General features: G+C 43.0%; 1 protein-coding gene across 7 annotated transcripts in view; it reads right to left on the bottom strand.

Annotated features, from left to right (window-relative positions):
• The window catches only part of PLPP4 (phospholipid phosphatase 4), a 187,244-nt gene extending 172,997 nt beyond the window's left edge, over window positions 1-14,247 (bottom strand). For 4 of the 7 annotated variants that reach the window (XM_009010388.5, XM_002756664.5, XM_078344080.1 and 1 more), the window contains exon 1: window positions 14,117-14,247. Coding sequence is in view for 5 of the 7 variants with exons in the window: in XM_002756664.5 (XP_002756710.1) it covers window positions 14,117-14,172 (56 nt within the window). In the remaining 2 variants the exon portion in view is untranslated. Of the gene's footprint in view, window positions 1-13,206; window positions 13,300-14,116 lie in introns of all 7 variants that reach the window. The other 3 variants (XM_054243379.2, XM_035269273.3, XM_035269275.3) reach the window with 1 other exon arrangement.
• Between the last annotated feature and the right edge of the window lie 8,101 nt (window positions 14,248-22,348).

The raw sequence follows: 22,348 nt of genomic DNA, 5'->3' as shown, positions 1-22,348 counted from the left end.
GCACTGTTTACAATAGCAAAGACCTGGAACTAACCCAAATGCCCATCGATGATAGACTGGATTGGGAAAATGTGGCACATATACACGATGGAATATTATGCAGCAATGAAAAATGATGAGTTCATGTCATTTGTAGGGACATGGATGAATCTGGAGAACATCATTCTCAGCAAACTAACACAAGAACAGAAAATGAAATACCACATATTCTCACTCATAGGTGGGTGATGCACAATGAGAACACATGGACACAGGGAAGGGAGTACTACACACTGGGGTCTATTGGGGGGAATAGGGGAGAGACAGTGGCGGGGGAGCTGGGGAGGGATAGCCTGGGGAGAAATGCCAAATGTAGGTGAAAGGGAGGAAGGCAGCAAAACACACCGCCATGTGTGTACCTATGCAACTGTCTTGCATGTTCTGCACATGTATCCCATAACCTAAAATGCAATAAAAAATTTTTTAAAAAAAAGAAATGTTAGATAAAATAATGTCTTCAGACTGCTTAATTGATGAAAGACATCAAACTATATCTCCAATAATCTCAATGAAAAGAAACAGGAAAATACAAATGAGACCAATCTAGACATATCACAATGAAATTGCTGAAAGTAAAGCATAAACAGAAAGTTTCAGCAAGAGCAAAAACACATTACATTCATAAAAGCAACAATAACAGTAGAAGCAGTCTTATCATCAGAAACAATGGAATCCACAAGACAATGCAAAGACGTATTGAAAGTATTGAATAACTACTGTCAACCAAGAATTATACATCTAACCAAAAAAAATTTCAAAAATAAAGGCAAAATAAAGATACTGATAATTTCAAGAAAACAAAGGCCAGGAAGATTCATTTCCAGCAAACTGTATTATAAGAAATAACTTCCCTTAGGAAGTTATTCAGGCTAAAGGAATATAATCTCAAAGGGAAAAAAACAAATCTAACAGAACTGATAAAGAACATGACAATGGTAAATATGTGCATAAATTTTTTAAAATCTTAACTTCTATAAAAGTATATTGGCTGTTTAAAGTGAAAATAATTTAAATGTTTTATGAGATTTTATATGTAGAAGTAAAATCTATAACAATATACAAAAGGCATGAAGGGAGAAATGAAAGTCGGCTGTTTGAGTTTTACAAATATATATGTGTAAAAGTACATTTGACATCTACATCATATGATTTTTACATTGCATATGAAATGGTATAATAAATGACTTAGGGAAGATGATGGTAATAAGTAAAAAGTGCATATTATAATTGTGAAATAAACTACTAAAATGTTTTAAAGAGATATAGCTAACAATTCAATTAGGAGATAAAATGGAATATAAAGAAGTATTTAGCTAATTTAAAAGAAGACAGAAAAAGAGAGACAAAGAACAGATGGAACAAATAGAAAAAAGTAAAAGGTTGTAGATTTAAATTCAACCAATTTAATGGAATTTAAATTAATAATTGCATTAACTGTAAATAGCTTATCCATGCCAATCAAATGGCAGAGACTGGCCAGATGGATAAAGTTAAGAGATGTAACAAAATGCTGTTTATGAGAGCCATATGCTAAAAATAAAGGCACAGATAAGTTGAAAGTAAAAGGATGGAAATAGGTTCCTATGCAGATATTAATTTAAATAAAGATAATGTAGTAATGTTAAAGTAGACTTCCAGAAAAAAATATTAATACAATGACAAATAGAAATTTTATGATAAAAGCTCAAGCATCAGAAGGAGGTAAAATTTAAGAATACTAACTAGAAATACAGACATAGAAATTATGACATCCAAATTACTAAAGTAAAAAAGCAGGGTAGCAAGGAAAACGTGAGCTAATCAGCTAGAAGAAAGAAACAAGGGAATAAAACATGAAAATAAAGCACCATAAAAAGAAAACACATAAAAGTTGGCTTTAATATCACTAAATATTATTTATTTCCAAAAAACATGTGAAGGCTTTGATTATTCTTGCTTGACAGAGAGAGCATATCTTCAAATTAAAAGAATAAGACTATAGAAGATTTGAATAGCATGGCTAACTTCTTTTAATACATTTAGAACTTTATACTTACCAAACAGAAACTATTCATTAAGTTCAAGCTATGTAAATTTACAACCAAAACAACTGACTATGTATGTGGCCACATAGAAAATCATAACCGGTTATAAAACATAGAAATGACACAAGCCAGTCTCTGGTCTCAATACAATAAAACTATTTTAGTACTATTATTATCTGTCTTAAAGGCTAGGAAATTAAAGCACAGAGACATAAAGCAACCTACCCAAATCATAGCCAGTAAGTAGCAGATTAATTTTTAGGTATCCTGGCACTAAAGCCTGAAGCTTAATCACTGAGCTCTACTCCTTCCCAGTGGGTGGGGTGGGGTGAGTTTGCAAGGGACAAATTTTCCCTATTGATATCTAAATATACTATAAAATTACAATATTTAAATGTTAATTGAGATAATATCAGGGCAAATAAATATTCAGAATAGAATTTAGTTGCACTCCCATAAGACTCAAGAAAACAATGGTCTATTCCATAATCAACAAACCATCAAATGGGACAAAAAGTTAAGTCCCCTACCTCACCACACAAATAACAAATAAGGCACCACTACATTAGAGAACTAAAATATTAGAACAAAAGTGTAAAATACTAGATAATACAGAAGAACATTTCTCTTTGAAATGGGAAAGGACTTTCTAAACAGGACTGAAACTGAAACCACTAAGAAAGACTCATAGATTTAACTACATAAAATTAAAACTTGTATACAATAATAGAAATTATAAAGAAACTTAAAAATAACCATAGACATGGAAAAATACTTGCAACATATGAAAGAGAAGATTCATGTTTATAAGGCATAAAGCAGATCTACATATCAGTAAGCTTAATTCAGATATCCAACAGAAACATGGATAAAGGAAAAGACATATATTTCACTGAAAAAAATACAAATTGCCAATACGCTTGTGAAAAGATGCTCAACCCTAAACATGAAGAAATGCAAAGTGAAGCAAATGTCACATTCTGGGCCATGGCAGAAATACAAAACATCCATCATTGGCAAGGATGCACACAGACACCTTCACACACTGCCGGTGAAATATAAGTATGTGTAGCCCTTGGGTGGACAATTTGGCAGTATCCATCTGAATTGAAAATGTATGTGGTCTTGACCCAGGAAATTTATTTATAAGAGTTTATCATGCAGCAATACTTGAACAGATGCACTACAATGTACACAACAATTGCAATATTGTTTTTCATAGCAAACAATGAAAATACCCTAAGATTCCGTGAATAGGTTAATACAATGGAACACACACAGACAGTAAAAAACAATCAAGTATGTGTTTACATATATGATATCTTAAAGAGATAATGAGTTTAAAAATTAAGCTATATATAAAATGTGTTTCCAGTAGTTTTGTTAATTATATATCAATGTGTATAAAAAGTGAAGAGAATGGAACAGGCAGGGAAACGTGAAGTGGTTCCAGGAGCCTTATACTTTTTGTATTGCTTTAATTTTCACAAGTATTTTATAATCCTGAAAGAAATTTAAGTGAGGAAAAATACATTCATTTCCATCATGTTCATTTTGGCATAATTCTTCCTAGTATTGGCCCAAATCAGACATACTTAAATAGTTGCAATTCCAAGGTATATTTTTGCATAGTGCTTTTCCTTAACTATTACATCATAGAAGTTCAACATGTTTCTTCATGATTTTCAAAATGACTCTTTCAATAACTAGATAATATTCTGTGTGTTCACAAATCATCTTCAAATGCTGACCATTTGTGTTTTAATTTAATTTTTATTTGACAAATGTATTGACTTTATTTTGTATGGAAAACAGCAATGAAGATCTTTATATATGAGGATTCTTCTGTCTCTTCAATTAGTGCCTCCATGTAACTTTGTACCAAGTATCTAAGTCAAAGGGCAGGAATATTTTATGGCTGTTTATACACTGCAATATTGCTCTTCAAAGCAGTTGTGCCACTTATTATTCCACCTGAGCATCTGGTCACATTTGAAAACACAGCTTACACATTCTGGATAGTAGTCTTTACTCTCTGATTTTTCTTAAATACTTTAGTTGATATAAAATGTAGAAATGTTGATTTTTGACACATTTTCACTTGAAATATTTCTAAAGCAATCACAAAAAAAAATCATTCAGTGCCCTATCCTGGAATATGTCATTGGCCTCTCCTTTTTTTATAACAGAAAATGTCTATATTGATTTTTTATTATGTATGAAAATAATAAGTGCTTACTATAAAACAATTTAAAAACAATACAAAACATTTACAAAGCAAATATTACATAATCCCATCAGCACAAAATAATCACTGTTAAAATCCTATTGAGTATCCTTATAGAGATATAGGCACAATTGATTTTATTACATTACCACATTAAAATAGCATCATGCACAGTTTTGTAAGCTGCTTTTATCACTTAACCATGGTTAATAGATATCTTCTCAAGTTAACAACTACCTATTATGTAACTAATTTTAATAGTTGCACATTCTTTCATTGTAGCACATAAGAAGCTTCTACTAATGTATATTCATTATATTGCTGTTTTTAGATGCATATCTTGCATTACTATAGAAATCACAGATTTATATTCCATCATAAAGACACATGCACACTTATGTTCATTGCAGAACTTTTCACAATAGCAAAGACATTTGTGAATCAACCTAAATGCCCATCAATGGTAGACTGGATAAAGAAAACATGGTACATACACACCATGAACTACTATGCAGCCATTAAAAAGAATAAGATTATGCCCTTTGCAGGAACATGGATGGGGCTGGAGGCCATTATCCTTAGCAAGCTAATGCAGGAACAGAAAACCAAACACCACATGTTCTTACTCACAGGTGGAAAGAAAAGAACACATGAACATGTAGAGGGGAACAACAGACACTGGGGCCTACTGGAAGGTGGAGGGTGGAAGGAGGAAGAGGATCAGGAGAAGTAACTAATGGGTACTAGTCTTAATACGTGGGTGGCAAAATAATCTATACAACAGACCTCCATAATACGAGTTTACCTCTGTAACAAACCTGCACATGTACCCCTGAACTTAAAAGTCAACATAAAAAGAATCACAGATTTAAAATGTGTCAGTTTTCGAACTTTTGTTAGTTTTCTGCTCATACCTATTGCCCATTTTTCTGTAGATGAGCTCTTCTCTTTTCTTGTTAATTGGTAAGAGCTCTCTGAATGAGGGAGTATTAACCCTTAACTCTGTAAATTAGGACAACAATGCCACCTCCTGAGAGATGTCATGATTAAAGCATATGATGCTGACAAGTGCCTAATACAAAGATAGCAAACGGTAGGCATTAAAGTGTTCTTTCTTTGTAGGTAATATGTGCTTCCTTCTCCACCACCCTGCCTTTCTATAACCAAAGGGCAACAGATGTCAGTTAAAAGATACCTACGCATACTTACATATCGCAATTTCTTTTTCTTAGATTATGATTCAGATGTTCCCCAGGAAATTTCTAAATCCTAGTTCAAGGCTCAGCTCTCCCCTGCAGTTTTGAGAGCCACATTATTTTATTATTATTATTGTTATTATTATTACTACAGTGTGACGTCAGGCATCTTTTAATTGACCTGTATCCCCACCTCAGTTCTAGGAAGGAGGAAGGAGGAGGAAGGAAAAGAGACTGGATTAGCACCTACTATGTGCCACCTTTGTGCAAGGCGCCTGGCACATCTCACATCACTTCATCCTTACAACCTCCCTAGGAGGTGAGACAGTGTCCCCATCTTACAGACGAGGAGGCTTGGGCACATCTTTATAAACAGCAGAGTCAGGGTTTCACTTCTTTATCACAATGCCGTGCTGCCCGCCCTCCAGCAGAATGGGACCCGTTTGCCAGTCCCATTGCTTGCTTTTTACAAGGTAGCTACTCAGCAGATGGAGATTATAGCATCATACAGGCTAAATATTGGTTCTAGAGTTACAGCTGAACAGACAGGCCATATCCTTAAGAACTCCCAATGAAAAAACCCAGTAGTTCCACCCTTCATATATACCTACAAGAAATGACAAATACGTTCACCAAAAACCAATAGCACCATTTTGTTTAATAGCCAAAAATGATAAATATCCCCTATTTCCATGGGTAAAATGAATAAATAAATTGGAACACACGAGAATGAACAAACTGCAGCTACCCACAACGACAGAGATAAATCTCAAAAACATGTTCAACAAGCAAAGTCACACAAAAGAGCATATGCTTTATGGTTCCATTTCTATCAAGTTCAAATGATGTTAGAAGTCAGGGTGGTGGAAGGGGGCTTGGAAGATTGGGGAGTTTTCTGGGTGGCTGTACGATTATGAATAGTACACATTTCTTTGTGTATGTTATTTTTAGGTTGAACTGAATGAAATTTCCAGTTTTATAGGTCAAAACACTCAAATATCAGCAATTTCATATGGTTCAAACTAATACTTCAATAAAATATATTTTTAAAAACCCTCTGGTAAAGAATAAAGAAACACTAGCATTGGCTGGCAGACTGCTACCTTTCTAGAAACCAACCTAAATCCTCCTGCCACTTCTGACCCTGTTTTTCTGCTGCTTTGTCTTTAGTGGAGACAGAATAACAACTAGTCCCTCTGGTCTGTGGGTAAGGTTTCACCATCACATATTGAAAGACTGTGATGAAGCTGGCCCTGGATTCTGCAGCCCCAGTTCCTCTCGGCCTCCTCTCACTCATCCCAGGCATCCCAAACCTTGCTCTTAACACCTGTGCGGCTTCTGGTTGAATGATGGGGCCCACTGGCAGGCAGCAGTCTTGTCTGAAGGGGCTTCCTCGCTGTAAAAACAGTGTTTCTAATTCATCCACATAGAATGGCAAGATAATACTTTTTAAAGAAGCACTATTAACAAGATAATGTTTATATTTACAAATGCTATCACAGAAAAATAGAGGTAGTGAGCTTTTATGAGCCTTGCTTGTGTCACAAAAGGCATCATCTTTATAACTAATTGAGATAACTTTATCCACAAGTTACGGAACTATGCACTTCTTTCGCAGTGCTGGAAGCATGTGTCTCCCTGTGGGAAAACATCATCAATTCTCAGAATTCTGGTCACCGCCATCTCATTTTACAGTGGCAAATAATATTTCAAACAGAAGGATGCCCTATTTATCAGGAAACAAGGCAGATGTCTTCCCAGGGAGGGGAGCAGAAACACTTGGGCTCCATTGCACAGATGGGGCGAGGATGCCTGATGAAAAGCACTCCCTGGACGTGGCTTCTGACTGAGCTCTGGGTGCAAAGTTAAGAACGGAGACATAGCATTTTCTTTGTTATGTTATGTTATGTTATGTTATGTTATGTTATGTTATGTTATGTTATGTTATGTTATGATGTTACATTATGATCTAAGAACACAACACAGCATTTTCCAGTATGTTATCTAATGCAGCTATGCTGATAGCACTTTAATTAAATGTTCTAGAATCACTGTTGTAAAGGACCAGCAATTTAACCCACCACTGAGAAACTACAAGGCTCAGGCGAGCCCACCCCATCATACAGCAAGTTCTGGGGGTCTGGCTTATTGGACAAACTCATGGCAAGGTACATCCCTCACTTCTGAGGCCTAAAAGGAATCATTAGAAATAACTTCCAGGAGTTGATTCTTGTCTATAAATCCTGTGGCAAATCATTTGTAATAAGAACATCATTAGTCACCTATGGTGTTTCTCTCTAGTGCATATGATGGATCCATTTTAACAAAAGGGTAATCACCATTTGCTGAACACCTACAATGAGCTGGATACTGTCCCATTTAACACTCACAAGCCTCACATTCATGAATGCGATGGACATCCCCATTGAACAGATGGAGAAACAAAGACTGAACCTGGATAAATACTTCCTACCAAAGCTCACACAGCTGGTAAGTTGCAAACCAGGATTTGGTTAGGCACAATGGTTCACACCTGTAATCCCAGCACTTTGGGAGGCCAAGGTGGGAAGATCTCTTGAGTCTAGGAGTTTAAGACCAGCCTAGGACACATAGACCCCATCTCTACAAAAAATAAAATAGCCAGCTGTGGTGGTACATTTGTAGTCCCAGCTACTCGAAAGGCTGAGGCAGGAGGATTGCTTGAGCCTGGGAGGTTGAGGCTGCAGCAAGCTGTGATCATGCCTCTGCACTCCAGCCTGGGTGACAGAGCAAGACTATCTATATAGACAAAAAAAGAATCCTCTGGGGCCTGTAAGGGCAGGGCCAAAGGAGATAGCTGGCTGAGGGGAATAGCTATGGTTGCGCCACTGCACTCCAGCCTGGGAGACAGACAGAGACTGTCTCAAAAACAAAACAAAATAGGATTTAAGCTCGGGTAACCTCACGCCAAAGGCCACTGTTGTAACAACTGTGCTGCCTTGCCATTCTTAGACACTACATATATGTGACAGGGATTAACAAGGGTGGAGAGAAGTCACTGACTTTTGTTCTATGTACCACAGGCACTTAAACTACCTTATCTAATAAAATCCAATGAAGTAAGTAATAGCTCCATTTCTTACATGAAGAAACTAAGCTTCAGAAGTTGAAGGCAACCTACTAGTTAGTGGCAGAGCTAAAACCCAAACACAGACCTGCCTGGCTCCAAAAAGCCTGAGGTCCTTTGTTACACCTCTTTGCCTCAAACAATATTTGCAACTTGTTTCTAGAGAGCAGGCAGAATAATGCCAGATGTATTCATTAGATAGAAAGGACTCATGCTACAGTAGCCAATCAACCCCAAACTTCAGTCAACACAAAAGTCCCCCTCCATCCTACAAAGGCCACTCTAGCAACGGGATTCTCCAGGGCCACCACCTGCTGCCTCCACCCTGCGGTGCTGCCATCTCAATGCACAGGTCTAGCTCATCCCTAAGATTTACACTGCCTCAAATCAGCCACAATGTCCTGGGGAGCTGTGAAGCAGGGCTGTGGCCACGAAGCTGTGTACTGTCACTCATCACAGTCAGCAGGGCCTGTGCATCCAGCCATAGGGCCCCTTTCCACCCCTGGGCAAATATCTGAGCAATGTACAGTTTTGTTTCAAACCTCCAGCCTCCCCAGTTTTGCCTCTGTGGAAATGATCACTGCCCTGCAAGGCCCTGAGGCCACCTGCCTTCTCCCTCCAGGCTTGCTTCCTGTTACTCCCATACCCACCCACCCCAAAACCCACACTGTGTGAGGCCACACTTGGTGACCTGATCCCCACCCAAAATATGCCTCCACACCTCCAGGCCTTTGCCCTGTAGGAATGTCCTCGGGCCTAGGACCTGTACACTTGGCATTCAGTGCTCAGCCCTGGGCAGCCTTCCCTGGCACCTGCATCCTCCTTCTCAGTGAAACCATGCACCCTGCTCCAACTGCCCCCAGCTTGGAGTCTTACACTGGGCTCCTAGGGTTAATAAAGATGAATCTGTTAGTTTTTGTCAATATTGCAAAAATCTACCTGACATCCAGTGCCCTCAAGCAAGTCACCTGGACTAGCTAAAGCACCAAGTTTCCCTCTGTCTTGCTGGAAGTACACCAACCAAAGAGTACCAATGAAGGGGAAAGAAAATGACTGTCAGAAATGCTTGCACCTAGAAGGCGCCAAATATCCGTCAAGCGGATGAACAATGAAAGAGAAATGTTTGGAGGCAAAACTTTCAAAACCAGTAATTGCACTGGAGAAAATAATAAATGGTGGCCCACTGTGTGCTTTCCCTACTGGACCGTGAGCTACTGGAGGCCACCGGGCCTTCCCTCCCCTCTCATCCCCAGTGCCTGGCACAGGGCTCTTGCCTCCAAAGAGCTCATAGAAGGATGCTGGGTTGATCTAAGGGGAGGTAAACACCAGTGCCTGTGCACCCTGGCAGCCTGAGAAGACTCAGCTCCTGGGGAGACCCTGCAGACAGAGAGCCACCAGGAATGGCAGGGAGGGGTGGGGAGATGGGCAGATGGAAGGAAGGAAAGAGGAAGAGAAGATCCCCAAGGAACTCAAGCTGACAAGTGAAACAGGCAGACCACCTTTCCCCCAGTCCAGCACATTAGATTGTCATCACCTTTCTGGGGTTCTTTCTGCAGTGTTATAAATACAGGGTGCTTGAACTAACTGATGTCCTAGGAGATGATGGCCAAAAACAGCAGAAGAAAGCAGGGTATACCTAGTTTCTTACCACCACGATTGATGTTCTCACCAGCAATTAACTCACCACATCGTAACCTTAAAATCTATGCCATGATCCAATCCCAACTTTTAGGAAGTGTGAACCACCATTGCCATCCCTCTACCTTTGAGGTGCCATTCTAGCATGTGATTTTAGAGCTAGAGTGACAGCTTCCTACACATCACTCCAGGCAATGTGCAGTTTGCTCCTCTGGGGATAAGGAGCTATGGAAGGAATGGCTCACAGGATGTGGTCAGTTTCACACCAGTCTGGAAACCTGGGGCTGGATATATTCTGTCTCAGAGGCTGACCATTCAGGGACACGGGGTCAACTGCCTGTTTGAATCAGGGTTATACCTCCTGCTAGCTGAATGACTTCTGGCAACTTACTCAACCTTTCTAAACCTTGGTTTCTTTAATTGTAAAGTGGGGATAATGAACAGAAATCCAGTGAGATGAGTCTTAAAAGAGAAATCACATGGAATGCCTTTTGCATGCAGTAAGACCTGGACTGATCAAAATTGGCTGCTATTTTTTATGAAGCAAAGTGACTGAGAGTCCAGACCTTGCAGATGAAGCATCTAGATTTAGGTCTCAGAGCTGCCCTTGTTATTCCTGTCCCAGGGAAATTCCTTAATTTTATTGTGCTTCAGTTTTTTCATCTATGACAAAGAAATATCAACATACTCCCATCATCAGGCTAAAGCATATGGGAAAGGCTTCATGGGTGCCTGACACACAGTAAGCTCCCGGTAAATGATTGCTATTGTACTGGTGATAGTAGTGTGCTCCTAGTAGTGCTCCATTGGTCCGCTGGATATTAACCAGCCATCTCATTTCTACACTATGTGCTTGCTCAGTAAGATCTGTTGCTATCCTTGGCATTTGCAGAAATACTCAAAAGAATCTCTCCTGGAGTCCTGGGTAGCAACAGGACAGGAGGAGCCCATAAATGCTTCTCCTTCCTGCTCTGCCCACAATCCATGAGTAAGAGCAATAGGACCTCGAGGCCCACACACTTCATGATACTAAATGCAGCCTCAATGCTTCACGTTGTACTTTCGTTTTTCCTAAACACTGGGTTCCTGCAACCAATTGATCTTCAGCTACATTAAACTTTACATGCCAGCCTTGATTTGCATTACTCTACTAATTTCCTTCCCAGTGATCTGAAGTCCTTAAACAGGACTGAGCGTCTGTACGGTGGCGGGGGTTGCCTGGAGAGCATCCTCTCAGAATTCAGAATGCACAAAACCTGAGCACTGTGCCTCATCTAGAAACAGAAAATGGGACCTTGAAGAGTCAGTAAGAAAAAGCTTGCATCCCTACTACCTATGGGCCCAAAATGCATTTTATTAGCTCTAACTTGGAATATTTGAGGAGCATATGGGCTATAGGCAGCAGTATCCCTGCTCTCATGCAAAGCAAATGTAGTCAGAAAACAGGCACATCTACAGGTCATGTTTCCCCAAGGCATAAGTTGCAAAGAAGCAAGATATCTGTTCCTCCCAAAAAATATTCTTTCGTCCTGAGAAATAGGGCAGAAATACCAAGCAAAACTAGATGATGAGTTACACTGGCCAGATTGGACACTGCCTGCAGCAAGGAAATCAGATTCAGCCTGCCCCAGGGGGACTTTCTAAACACCTGTACTGCTGAGACCACCATCTTCATGAGCAGAGGTGGGTACAACCCACTGAATCTTGCCATCATTCCAGTGCCAGCAAAAGGAATAACAAAACTTCCCCCAAAAGTCAGCCTCTGTCAAGGTGCCAGACACTTATCTGAGAAAACAAAGGGTCATCTGTTTCTGTGCTCCCAGCCATCCTCCCAGAAGTTGGAATACCCCTGATATTAACAGCATCTGAACATCCAAGATCCACCCCCTAGAGAGGCTCGCATCAATACCAAAGCTGGTTTTTGCAGGTAAAAGAGCCACAGGTTGGACATACTGTTAACAATTTGATAAGAAACCTGGGAATCATCCAAAAATGCCATCAATGTTCATGTGCGACAGCAGATCCCCTATTAAGTAACACAAGAGGGAACTTCAGAGAACAGAACATAAATTGCCTGTCCAGATTTTACATAACACCCTTAGAAAAAGCAAGATGCGCATTAACAATAATTACCATGTTTTCAAATTTACTGCACAGACCATTGTATATCTGTAACCATCTCATAAATGTTTGGGGGGATATTGGAAGGGAAACCTGAAAACTATATTTTTACATATTGTTGAACCCCTATTTATCTGAGCACACCCAGCAGCTGTCAAACTAGGTAGCATGAGAGCCTATCTCACTTTATCTCAGCATTCTTCCTACATTCACCCAAGGAATGTTAAATTCTACTGTGCACTGAACACTATATTATTATTTAATTATTTCTATCGCATAATAATTTAATAAGGTTTTAGCCTATCTGCCAATTGGAAACTGTCCCCATCTGACCACACAGCAATAACTAGTTTTAATGTACATTCCAAGGGTAGAAAACAGAGTAAGAGAAGGGAAAAGTGTTTTGTTTTTCCAAACGCATCAAAACCCAACTGAAGTTCTTGTTCCTTCTCCCCAGTGAATAACACCAGTGTTCGGGCAGAAGGCGGGAGAGGGGGGTTTGCTTGCATCTGGGGGAGCTCATGGCCTTTTCTGATGGTGTGAATAAATACTCTGGATGAATTTAATCCCTGGTAAAGAAAAACATGCAAGAAAGGGCATTTCTTTCCATGTGTATACCCTGGGCTGCCCAGAACAGAGGTCATCTTTGACACAGCACACCTGCCATGGATGACTCCAGACTGAGGCAAAAATTCAGAGAGGGCCTCCCGTTTGTTTTGGGAGGGCTTTTCAAGAAACAAGAGAAACAAACAAATAAATAAATGTATGGCAAATCCAGAAAGTTCATGCAACTTTAATATTTAGAATGTGGCAGAAAACAGCCATGGGAAGAGAGGGGGAGAGAACCTGACTCACTGAAGGAGGGACCAGTGCAGGTGTCGGTGCCTAGGTGACAGCAGCTCACGGGAGGCTGTGGGGTGGCTCTGAGCTGGTGTTCTGGGCTTAGATCTGAAAGAGAGATGCGACAGCTACCTGCAGCTTGGGCCCTGGAGGTCAATGAGCGGTGGGTCCCTGGGGCGCATGGAGGAAGCTCAGACATCTCTGAAAAAACCTGCGCCACCACCCCCCTCCTCTTCCGGATCGCTGTTCCCAGTACCAGCCACTCAACGCCACCCTGGACATTTCACGGCTGCCCCTAAAGGACCCCGCCCCCAAAGCAGACATCTACTGGGCACAGAGCTCCAGGGTGGGTGTATCCTACCCCCAGCTGCAGCCCCTTGACTTCTCAAGCCTCCTCAGCAACAGTTTCTCTGTAGGAAAAGCGCCGCCAATGCCCGCTGGGAAAACGCTCGGCAGGACCGCGGGCGCTAAAGCCAGGGACACGGAAGGAGTCTGGCCCTAGGCACAGCGGGGAGGAACCGGAGACAGGGTCAGGGGCAAAGACTTTCAACCTGGGCCTCAAAGATCACACAGAAGGAAAAACTTCCCAAGGGCACGGGCCAGGGTGCGCGTCCCTGTTCAGAGGTGCAGCCCGGACTCCCGCGGGCAGGTGGTGTGGGGCTGGCGACAGGCGCGGGCCCCGTGAGACCCAGGAGCAGGTCTCAGCCCCAGCGCACGGGGGTCGCTCTGCGCCTAGAGTCCCAGGAAGGAGAGAGGGAGGTTCTCTCTTGGTCCGGTAGGACAAGTCGCGGGTACTGAGCGGGGAAGGGACCTCGAACCCAGGCCCCAGTAGGAAGAGGCAGCGCAAACTAACTTAGGGAGCAGAGAGGCTCGGTTGGTGGGTCCCCGCGTCAGAGCGCCCTGCCCACGGCGCGCCACTACTTACACGAAGACTCCGAAGAGCAGGGCTCGCACCCCGATCTCGATGGCCAGCTCCCGCATGGTGCGGCTGGAGCAGCTCCCGCGGCGACGGCTAGTGCTCTCCGCAGCTCTGCCGGCGCCCGCTAGCCAGACCCTGGGAGGCGAGGGAGGCGAGGGAGGCGCTCTCCAGACCGCGGGCGGGGCGGAGGCGGGTGCCGGGCGGGGGGCAGGCGCCGGGGAGGGCTCAGCCCAAACCACCCGCGTCGGGCTCCGGGGCTCTGGGGCTCCGGGAAGCCGCGCCGGCCACTAGCGAGGCTGGGGACCCCGCGTCCTAGTGCGGAGCCGCTGCCGCCTTAGGAACTCCCAGCTCCCTCTCGCCGGGAGCAGCCTCCGTGTCCTAGGCCCGCTCCGGGCACCTGCGGCCAGGGGAGGGGAAGCCCGGGGAAGCCCCACCGCCGCCGCCGCCTCCCTGCGCGCTCCCCGCCTCCCCCGCCAGTGGGCGGCCCCTGGGCTCCGAGCCAGGGCAGCGCGCTCGCTGGGGCTCTGCCGCGGCTCCTCTGCAGCTCCTGGTCCTGTCTCCGACTCCCGCTGTCCGAGCTCTGGCTCCCTGGCACACGCAGGCATGTGGGCATGTAGTGAACGATCGCTCTGGGGATTCTCCGGGGCTCGGGGCAGCCCTGGCCAACCTGAGTCCCTGCCGAGGAGCGCTCCCTCCCTCCGGTGTTCGGCCCTCCCTTTCCAACCTGAAATTTTTTTTTTCTAGGAAGTTCCCGGGAGATCGCTCGCGGGCTTCGCTTTGCTCTCAAGAGATGCCAGCCAGGTTCCAGAGCTCTGGCACAGACAGAGGGCAAAGGCGAGCCTGACTCCCCGCCAGGCCACCATCGCCAGATGGGCCCTGGGGACCTGATCCTCTCTCCCCAACACGTGTTCCCCGCCCCCAGCAGCTTGGGGCTGCAGAGCTGTAGAATATGAAAAAGCACCTGCCACAGTCCCTGGCTGGCGTCTGGGAGGTCAGGCTCGTCTGGGAAGCACATCATTTAAGCTGCCTTCAGCCAGGCAGCAGGTAGAACTCGGAGCCTCATCCTCAGGTTCAGAGCCAAAAGCCCAACCCTCGCTCACAGCGGTCCTAGGGGTCAGGACCTCCAGCTGGAGCCCAGCAGGAGTTTGGATTTGCTTTCCCCCAAACTGTCAGGATTTTATCTACTTTTCTTAGAGTTTGAACTCCTTGGCTTCACTAATTTAAACCAAGCAGACATTTAAAATGCAAAACTCACAATAATTATAACCATTAGGTTTTTCGTGGGGAGCCCAGGCCTCTTTTGGATTTTAGGAGAGACCCAGAAAATTGTGTGAGCAGAGGACACGGATTAGAAGGTGGTTCTGGGACTGACGAGCTCTATGGCTCAGTCCTAGATAAAAGGGGGGAGTGGGTAGAACTTAGGAGGAGTCCCTTGGCATCAGTAAGGGGCAAATAGACCCTACCTCCAAAGGAAACACGTGCAGATCGGAGCTACCTGAGCTGAGGCACCCAGTGTCCGGCACACTGTGGATACCTGGTTGGTATTTAATAAATGAATAAATATATAATCATACATATTTATCATATATATTGCTTATATATGAAATATTTTCATTTATATTTATTCTATATGGCTACGTATGATATATACATGTATCATATATATGGCTATATATATATACACACATATATCTCATCATGCACATGGGGTGTCAGGTGCAGGTGGGGTAGGAAGGTCTTGGAGGGAGGAGGTATGCTTCTGTCTCCTCTGTATCTTGGGCCCAGCAACTACTTTAGACATAACTAGTCTCCCATGGGTTGGCAAATTGGTGTAGGAGAGCTCATAGGCAGCCCAGTGAACTCTAAAGATCTGGATCTGAGATTGTCAGGTGGCCATACTCCAGCAGGGCATACTGACAATAGCCCCTGACATTGGGGCATCATTTACCTATAAGCACCTGCTGAGTGTGAGTGCAGCCTGTACCAAGCTGTGGGTGATACGATTCATAATCCATCTCTGCCTTCAAGAAGATGGGGAGATGATAGATTACAAGGAGACATCAGGGGACTTATTACAAGCAGTCTTAATAAGTCACAAACACGTGCTTCAGACAACTGGATAGCCTAGAGCTCAGAAGTTAGAACCACATCATTGGTCTGAGATAGCCTGAGGACAGAGCCTCATGGAAAGGAGCTGGCTTTTGGGTGGTTCATGCCTGTAATCCCAGCACTTTGGGAGGCTGAGGCAGGCGGATCACAAGGTCAAGAGATCGAGACCATCTTGGCCATGGTGAAACCCCATCTGTACTAAAAATACAAAAATTTGCCAGGCATGGTGGCATGCACTTGTAGTCCCCGCTACTTGGGAGGCTGAGGCAGGAGAATTATTTGAACCCAAGAGGCAGAGGTTGCAGTGAGCTGAGATCCCACCACTGCACTTCAGCCTGGTGACAGAGTGAGATTCTGTCTTAAAAAAAAAAAGGAGCTGGCTTTTGTAAGGCAAAAAAAGAAAAAATAAAAGGGAGAAATTCTCAGTAGGGGCAAAAAAGTGGGTACAATGGAGCAGAAAGTGGAAGAGGTTTGGAAGGGCACAATGAGTTGATCTGTGTGGCAGAGCAGAAGAATGAGCCAAGGTTAGGTTAGTGGACCGCCCAGCAGTCTGTTACCACATCACAGTTAGAATCTTACTTTTATCACTTCATGTTTGTATTGAGATAATGGAGAGCCGGTCAGAAGGGGCGTGTACTGCACTGCATGGTCATTAAGAGACTCTGAAATACATAGATCTAAAGAACTGCCCAATTAAACCTCTCATTTTCCTGGAATTTATTGTTCATTATCTCCTCCAAGTGCTCATCCAGTGCAGGGTGCAAATCCTGCCACTGAAAAGGCATTCACCCTCGAGGGAGCATGTACCCTTTTTAGAAGGCTCTTTCCAAGGCATTTCCTTACAGGGAATTGCCATACGACACCTTGCAACTTACCTCATTGCATTAGTCCTGTCCCACCAGCTACTCGGAACTATCGCAGTCAGCGCTTCTATGGTAACAAACAGATGGTTCAACCTAAACTTATGTAAGAAAAGAGAACTGGAAAGTCCAATGGAAGATCAGCCTTCAGGCATGGCTGAATTCTGAGTGCAGGCAATGTCATCAGGACTTGGTTCCTTCCAACTCTCTGCTCTGTCTGCACTGCACTGACTTCGGTCTCAGGCTCCTGGTAGTTTTAAGACTGCTGCACGCATTTCAGCTTGCAAGTTCAAGTCTGGCTAGAAAGACCTCTCAAGTTCAAGTCCGGCTAGAAAGACCTCTCTCTGCCTAAGTACCAGCACTCCGAGCAAAAAATGTCACTGAACATCATTGTTGCTGCCAACCCTGAACCAATCACTGCAGCCAGGGAACCACGATGGATTGATTGTCTCAAGCCTGGTCACATGCTTCATCCCTACCCAAAGCCTCTGAGACTGGGGAGAGACAATCCTACATATAGAGGGCTGATGCTTTGGAGAAAGGAAAAAGTTTGATGGGAAGGTAAACAACCAGGGGCCATACCCTTCCATGCTACATGGTTGGGTCATCGCCAACCATGCAAATTGAAGACAACCAGTGTGCCTCCCTATGTCCTTATCTGACCCCATGATCATTAACCAGTAAAAGGGAGTTACTCTGGGTGCTCCATGATAAGGCTGCCCAATTTCTACAATTGTCAATACATACTTGCCATTTGTTGTAAGTCTGTATTCTGAAGGTGGCTTTAAACAAAGCTGTGATGTCATCCTTGATGCTTGTCTTTAGCTGCCCAGTCTCTTCTTTTTCCAGTCCCTTTAGCAATCTTGTCATCTGCCCCAATGATCCCCTTTTCCATTTGCTGAAGCCTGCTGTCAAGAGACGGCTCAAGCCTTATTCATTATATAAGTCTGGATTAGGATATTTCCCTGGACTCTCTCACAAAGAAGGATCTACAATTTAATCCAGGTCCTTCTTGAAGGGCTGATAGGCTCTGACATCTCTGAAAAGAACTGCAGATGGCATCTTCAGTACCCCAAATCACAAAAGCTGGCAGGAGCAACCCCCCAGCCCCCGCCAACCTGCCACATTCCCTCCCTGCATTTAGAGGTAACTGGCTCTAGCAGCTGTCCAGCTATGAGCATGTGCCAAGCAGGTAGAGCCCTCCTCAAGTGTCATGTTGCTGCACCAGCAGACAAATGAGCTTACAGGGAGTGAAGAAGCAGAGCCAGGTTAAATAATGTGATCCAGCCAGAGCACCCAGGTGACAGGCTTGGCAGCCCCTGCTGGGTCTTTATAAGATCTCCATGGAATGTGATGAGTCCCCTAGTGAAGGAAGCATGGGTTAGAGCTTGAGGAGCCTCAGAAATACTTTATCATAAGAAATAGAATAAATCTGTCAATCCCCCTACCAAGATATGATGAATACCATAGCTGTAAAATGTGAGACTGATCTTTGAAAAATCACTTCAGAATCTAGATACTCACTGAGTACAGCTTCCTCCAGTGCTTTTGTGGCTGCACACATTTTCAAAGTGCCACTTTAGGGAACTCTCCCATATTTCATATTGAGCTTATGGGCATGCTAAGAAAATAAACTCCATCCCTCTGTAGTTATGCCTATGTTGTTAGAGTTTTTTTTTTAACCCCCAAACAGTATTGTCCAGCATGCTGGCCCCAAATTGGCCAGATTTTTGCATGTTTCCAAAAACCAAAGCCACCTTGAGAGAACACAAACTTGCAACCATTTCTTATCATCTCGTTTTTAGAAGTTATACCCTGTATCTGAGTGCTACCTACCCCGTCGCTCTAAGAGCTGTCCTGTTAACAGGCAGCCAGCACAGTGACCCTTATCCTCAGAGTTGCACATATCCATGCTTTCCTCTGCAGCTGCCTGGCATGAACTTGTTGATGTATCTGCAATCCCAGAGAGATTTCAGAAGGTTGCCAACTTCAACCTGGTCCATGAATATCTTCCATAATGATCTCAATAAATATCTGCTTGACACCTCCAGGGATGCAGAAATCACTCACCACTCATTCCATTTCCAGGGAGAGCTATTGTTTGAGTAGAAACAGATTTGCCTGTAGCCTACATTGATGGGCCCAAATTGTGCCTTGGGGACCACATAGAATAAATTTAATGTCTATCCTTCTACAATATACCCCTTTAATTACTCTACAACTACAAAAGAAGATAGGGATAGACACAGAGGGCGAGAGAGAAGAGTCCTCTCTTTTCCAATCTAAATATTTTATTATTTCACTTTCTTTCAAGCAGCAACATTTATAAGACCTCTGAGAATATGGCACTAGACCTGACGCAGAAGTGCATTAGGCCAAATTCCACATAATACAAAGTAATTTTCTGGCCAGGCATGGTGGCTCACACCTGTAATCACAGCACTTTTGGAGGCTGAAGTGGGCAGATCACTGGAGGTCAGGAGTTCGAGATCAGCCTGGCCAACATGGTGAAACCCTATCGCTACCAATAACACAAAAATTAGCCAGGTGTGGTGGCAGGTGCCTATAGTCCCAGCTACTTGGACGGCTGAGGCAAAAGAATTGCTTAAACTGGAGGCGGGGGTTGCAGTGAGCAGAGATCACACCACTGCAGTCCAGCCCTGGGTGACAGAGTGAAACTGGTCTAAATAATAATAATAATAATATAAAAATTAAAGGTAATTCTCCTACTTCCAGAGAAGAAGTAAAGCACAGTAAAAGTAAATTAACCTTTTCATGTATTTAGAGTAGGTGTTATTCTATCAAAGGAGAACATGTATGAATTAATAACATCTTTAGGAAAAACACGATACTTTATTTCTTAGAAAAGTTTAAGCAAGGAACTATGTCTACTATTTTTAAATTCATCATGTGAAAAGTCAGAGTATCGTTCCTTATTTCATCCAAAAGCAGTTGTGTAGGGGCCTCCAATAGGATTCTCATTGCCATAGATCAGAGGTCCCCAACCTTTTTGGCACCAGGGACTGGTTTCGTAGAAGATATTTTTTCCATGAAAAGGGGTGGTGGGGATGGATTCAGGATGGTTCAGGTGCATTACATTTATTGTCCACTTTATTTCAATTATTATACTGCAATATCTATTGAAATAATTATACAACTCACCATAATGTTGAATCAGTGGGATCGCTGAGCCTGTTTTCCAGCAACTAGACAGTCCCCTCTGGAGGTGATGGGAGATAGGGACAGATCATCAGGCATTAGATGCTCATAAGGAGCACACAGCCCAGGTCCCTCACATGCACAGTTCACAGTGGTCTGTGCTCCTGTGAGAATCTAATGTCACCGCTGATCTGACAGGAGGTATAGCTCAGGTAGTAATGCCAGTGATGGGGAGTGGCTGTGAATAGAGATAAAGCGTCACTCACTAGCTCACTCCTCACCCACCACCCATTGCTCACCTCCTGCTGTACAGCCCAGTTTCTAAGGGGTCATGGCCCAAGGGTTGGGGACCCCTGCCATAGATGCTGTGGCAGTAACTAGAATCCAGGAATATTAGGGCAAGAGCAGCATAACAAATAAAGACACCTTTGTACTTAATGTACAGCTAGTTCTGTTCCTTCATTTTTTTGGAAGTCCAGGGTCTTACCAAGATGCCCCAGGGAGGCAGAGGCAGGACCAGAGGCAGAACTAGAACCCAGATTCCCTCTATTACACTCCCGTGCTCTTTTATGGCACCAGCTGCATCTTGGGTGACATCTGGTTTTGATTTTTGACCTTGTGGTTTTGATTTACATTTCCTTAATGGCTGATGAGGTTAAGCATCTTTTTTTTTTAATTTTTAGTTTACTTTAAGTTCTGGGATACATGTGCAGAACATGCAGGTTTGTTGCACAGGTATACATGTACCACGGTGGTTTGCTGCACCTATCAAATGGTCACCTAGGTTTTAAGCCCCACATGCACTAGCTATTTGTCTTGATGATCTCCCTCCCCGTTCCCCGACCCTCACATGCCCCGTGTGTGGTTCCCCTCCCTGTGTCCATGTGCCCTGCTGAGCATCTTTTCATGTGTGTTCGGCCATTTTCTCATCATTTTCATGAAGTACCTATGCATGTCTTTGGCCTATTTTAAAAATGGAGTGGCTGCTTTTTACTATTGATTTTAAGGAATGATTCTGAACAGTAGTCCTTTGTCAGTTACACATATTATGAATTTATTCTCTTCATCTATGGCTTAACTTTTCATTTCCTTTCCAGTGCTTTTCAACAAGAACATGTTTTTAATTTTGATGAGGCCCAATTGATCCATTTTCTCTTTTATTGTAGTACCTTTTGTGTCCTAAGAAATCTTTGCCTATTCCACATTTGTAGGTTTTCTTCTACGTTTTCTTCTAAAAGCTTTATAATATTAGCTTTTGTATTTAAGTCTGTGTTATATCTCAAATTAATTTCACATGTGTCATGAAATAGAGATGAGGTTCTTTTTTTACACAAGGATATTCAGGTTTTGCAGTATTGTTAGTTGAAAAGACTATCTTTTCACATTGAACTGCCTTGACACATTGGCAACAACTGATCATTGGTGCAGGTCCACTAAATTCTTTTTATTTTTTCCACTCATCTCTTTTGGGTCTTGATCTGTGACAGCCAGCACCAAGGAAATTGACCAAAATATTTATAGCATCTTTATTAATAATAACCAAATCCTGGAAACAACTCAAATGCTCATTTACATGAGAATGAAAAATAGTGGCATATTCATACAGTGAAATACTACTCAATAATATAAAGAAAAGAGTTACTGGTACATGCAAAGCACATGAATAAATCTCAAAAGCATTGTATTAAGCACAAAACCACACATAAAAGAAGATATACCCTAGGTCGGGCGTGGTGGCTCACGCCTGTAATCCCAGCACTTTGGAAGGCCGAGGCAGGTGGATCACGAGATCAAGAGATCAAGACCATCCTGGTTAACATGGTGAAACCCTGTCTCTACTAAAAATACAAAAAATCAGCTGGGCATGGTGGCGCATGCCTGCAATCCCAGCTATTCAGGAGGCTGTGGCAGGAGAATTGCCCAAACCCAGGAGGCGGAGGTTGCAGTGAGCCGAGATCGTGCCATTGCACTCCAGCCTGGGTAACAAGTCTAAAAAAAAATATATATATATATATATATATATATATATATATATATATATACACATATACATATACATACATACACACCCTATAGTTTCATTTATATGAGATTCTACAACAGGCAAAAC

This window comes from Callithrix jacchus, chromosome 12 (genome assembly GCF_049354715.1).
Source record: "Callithrix jacchus isolate 240 chromosome 12, calJac240_pri, whole genome shotgun sequence".
In the NCBI taxonomy this organism is placed as follows: domain Eukaryota; kingdom Metazoa; phylum Chordata; class Mammalia; order Primates; family Cebidae; genus Callithrix; species Callithrix jacchus.
Note: the sequence above shows the minus strand (reverse complement) of the source record. Positions and strands in the feature narration are given on the sequence as shown.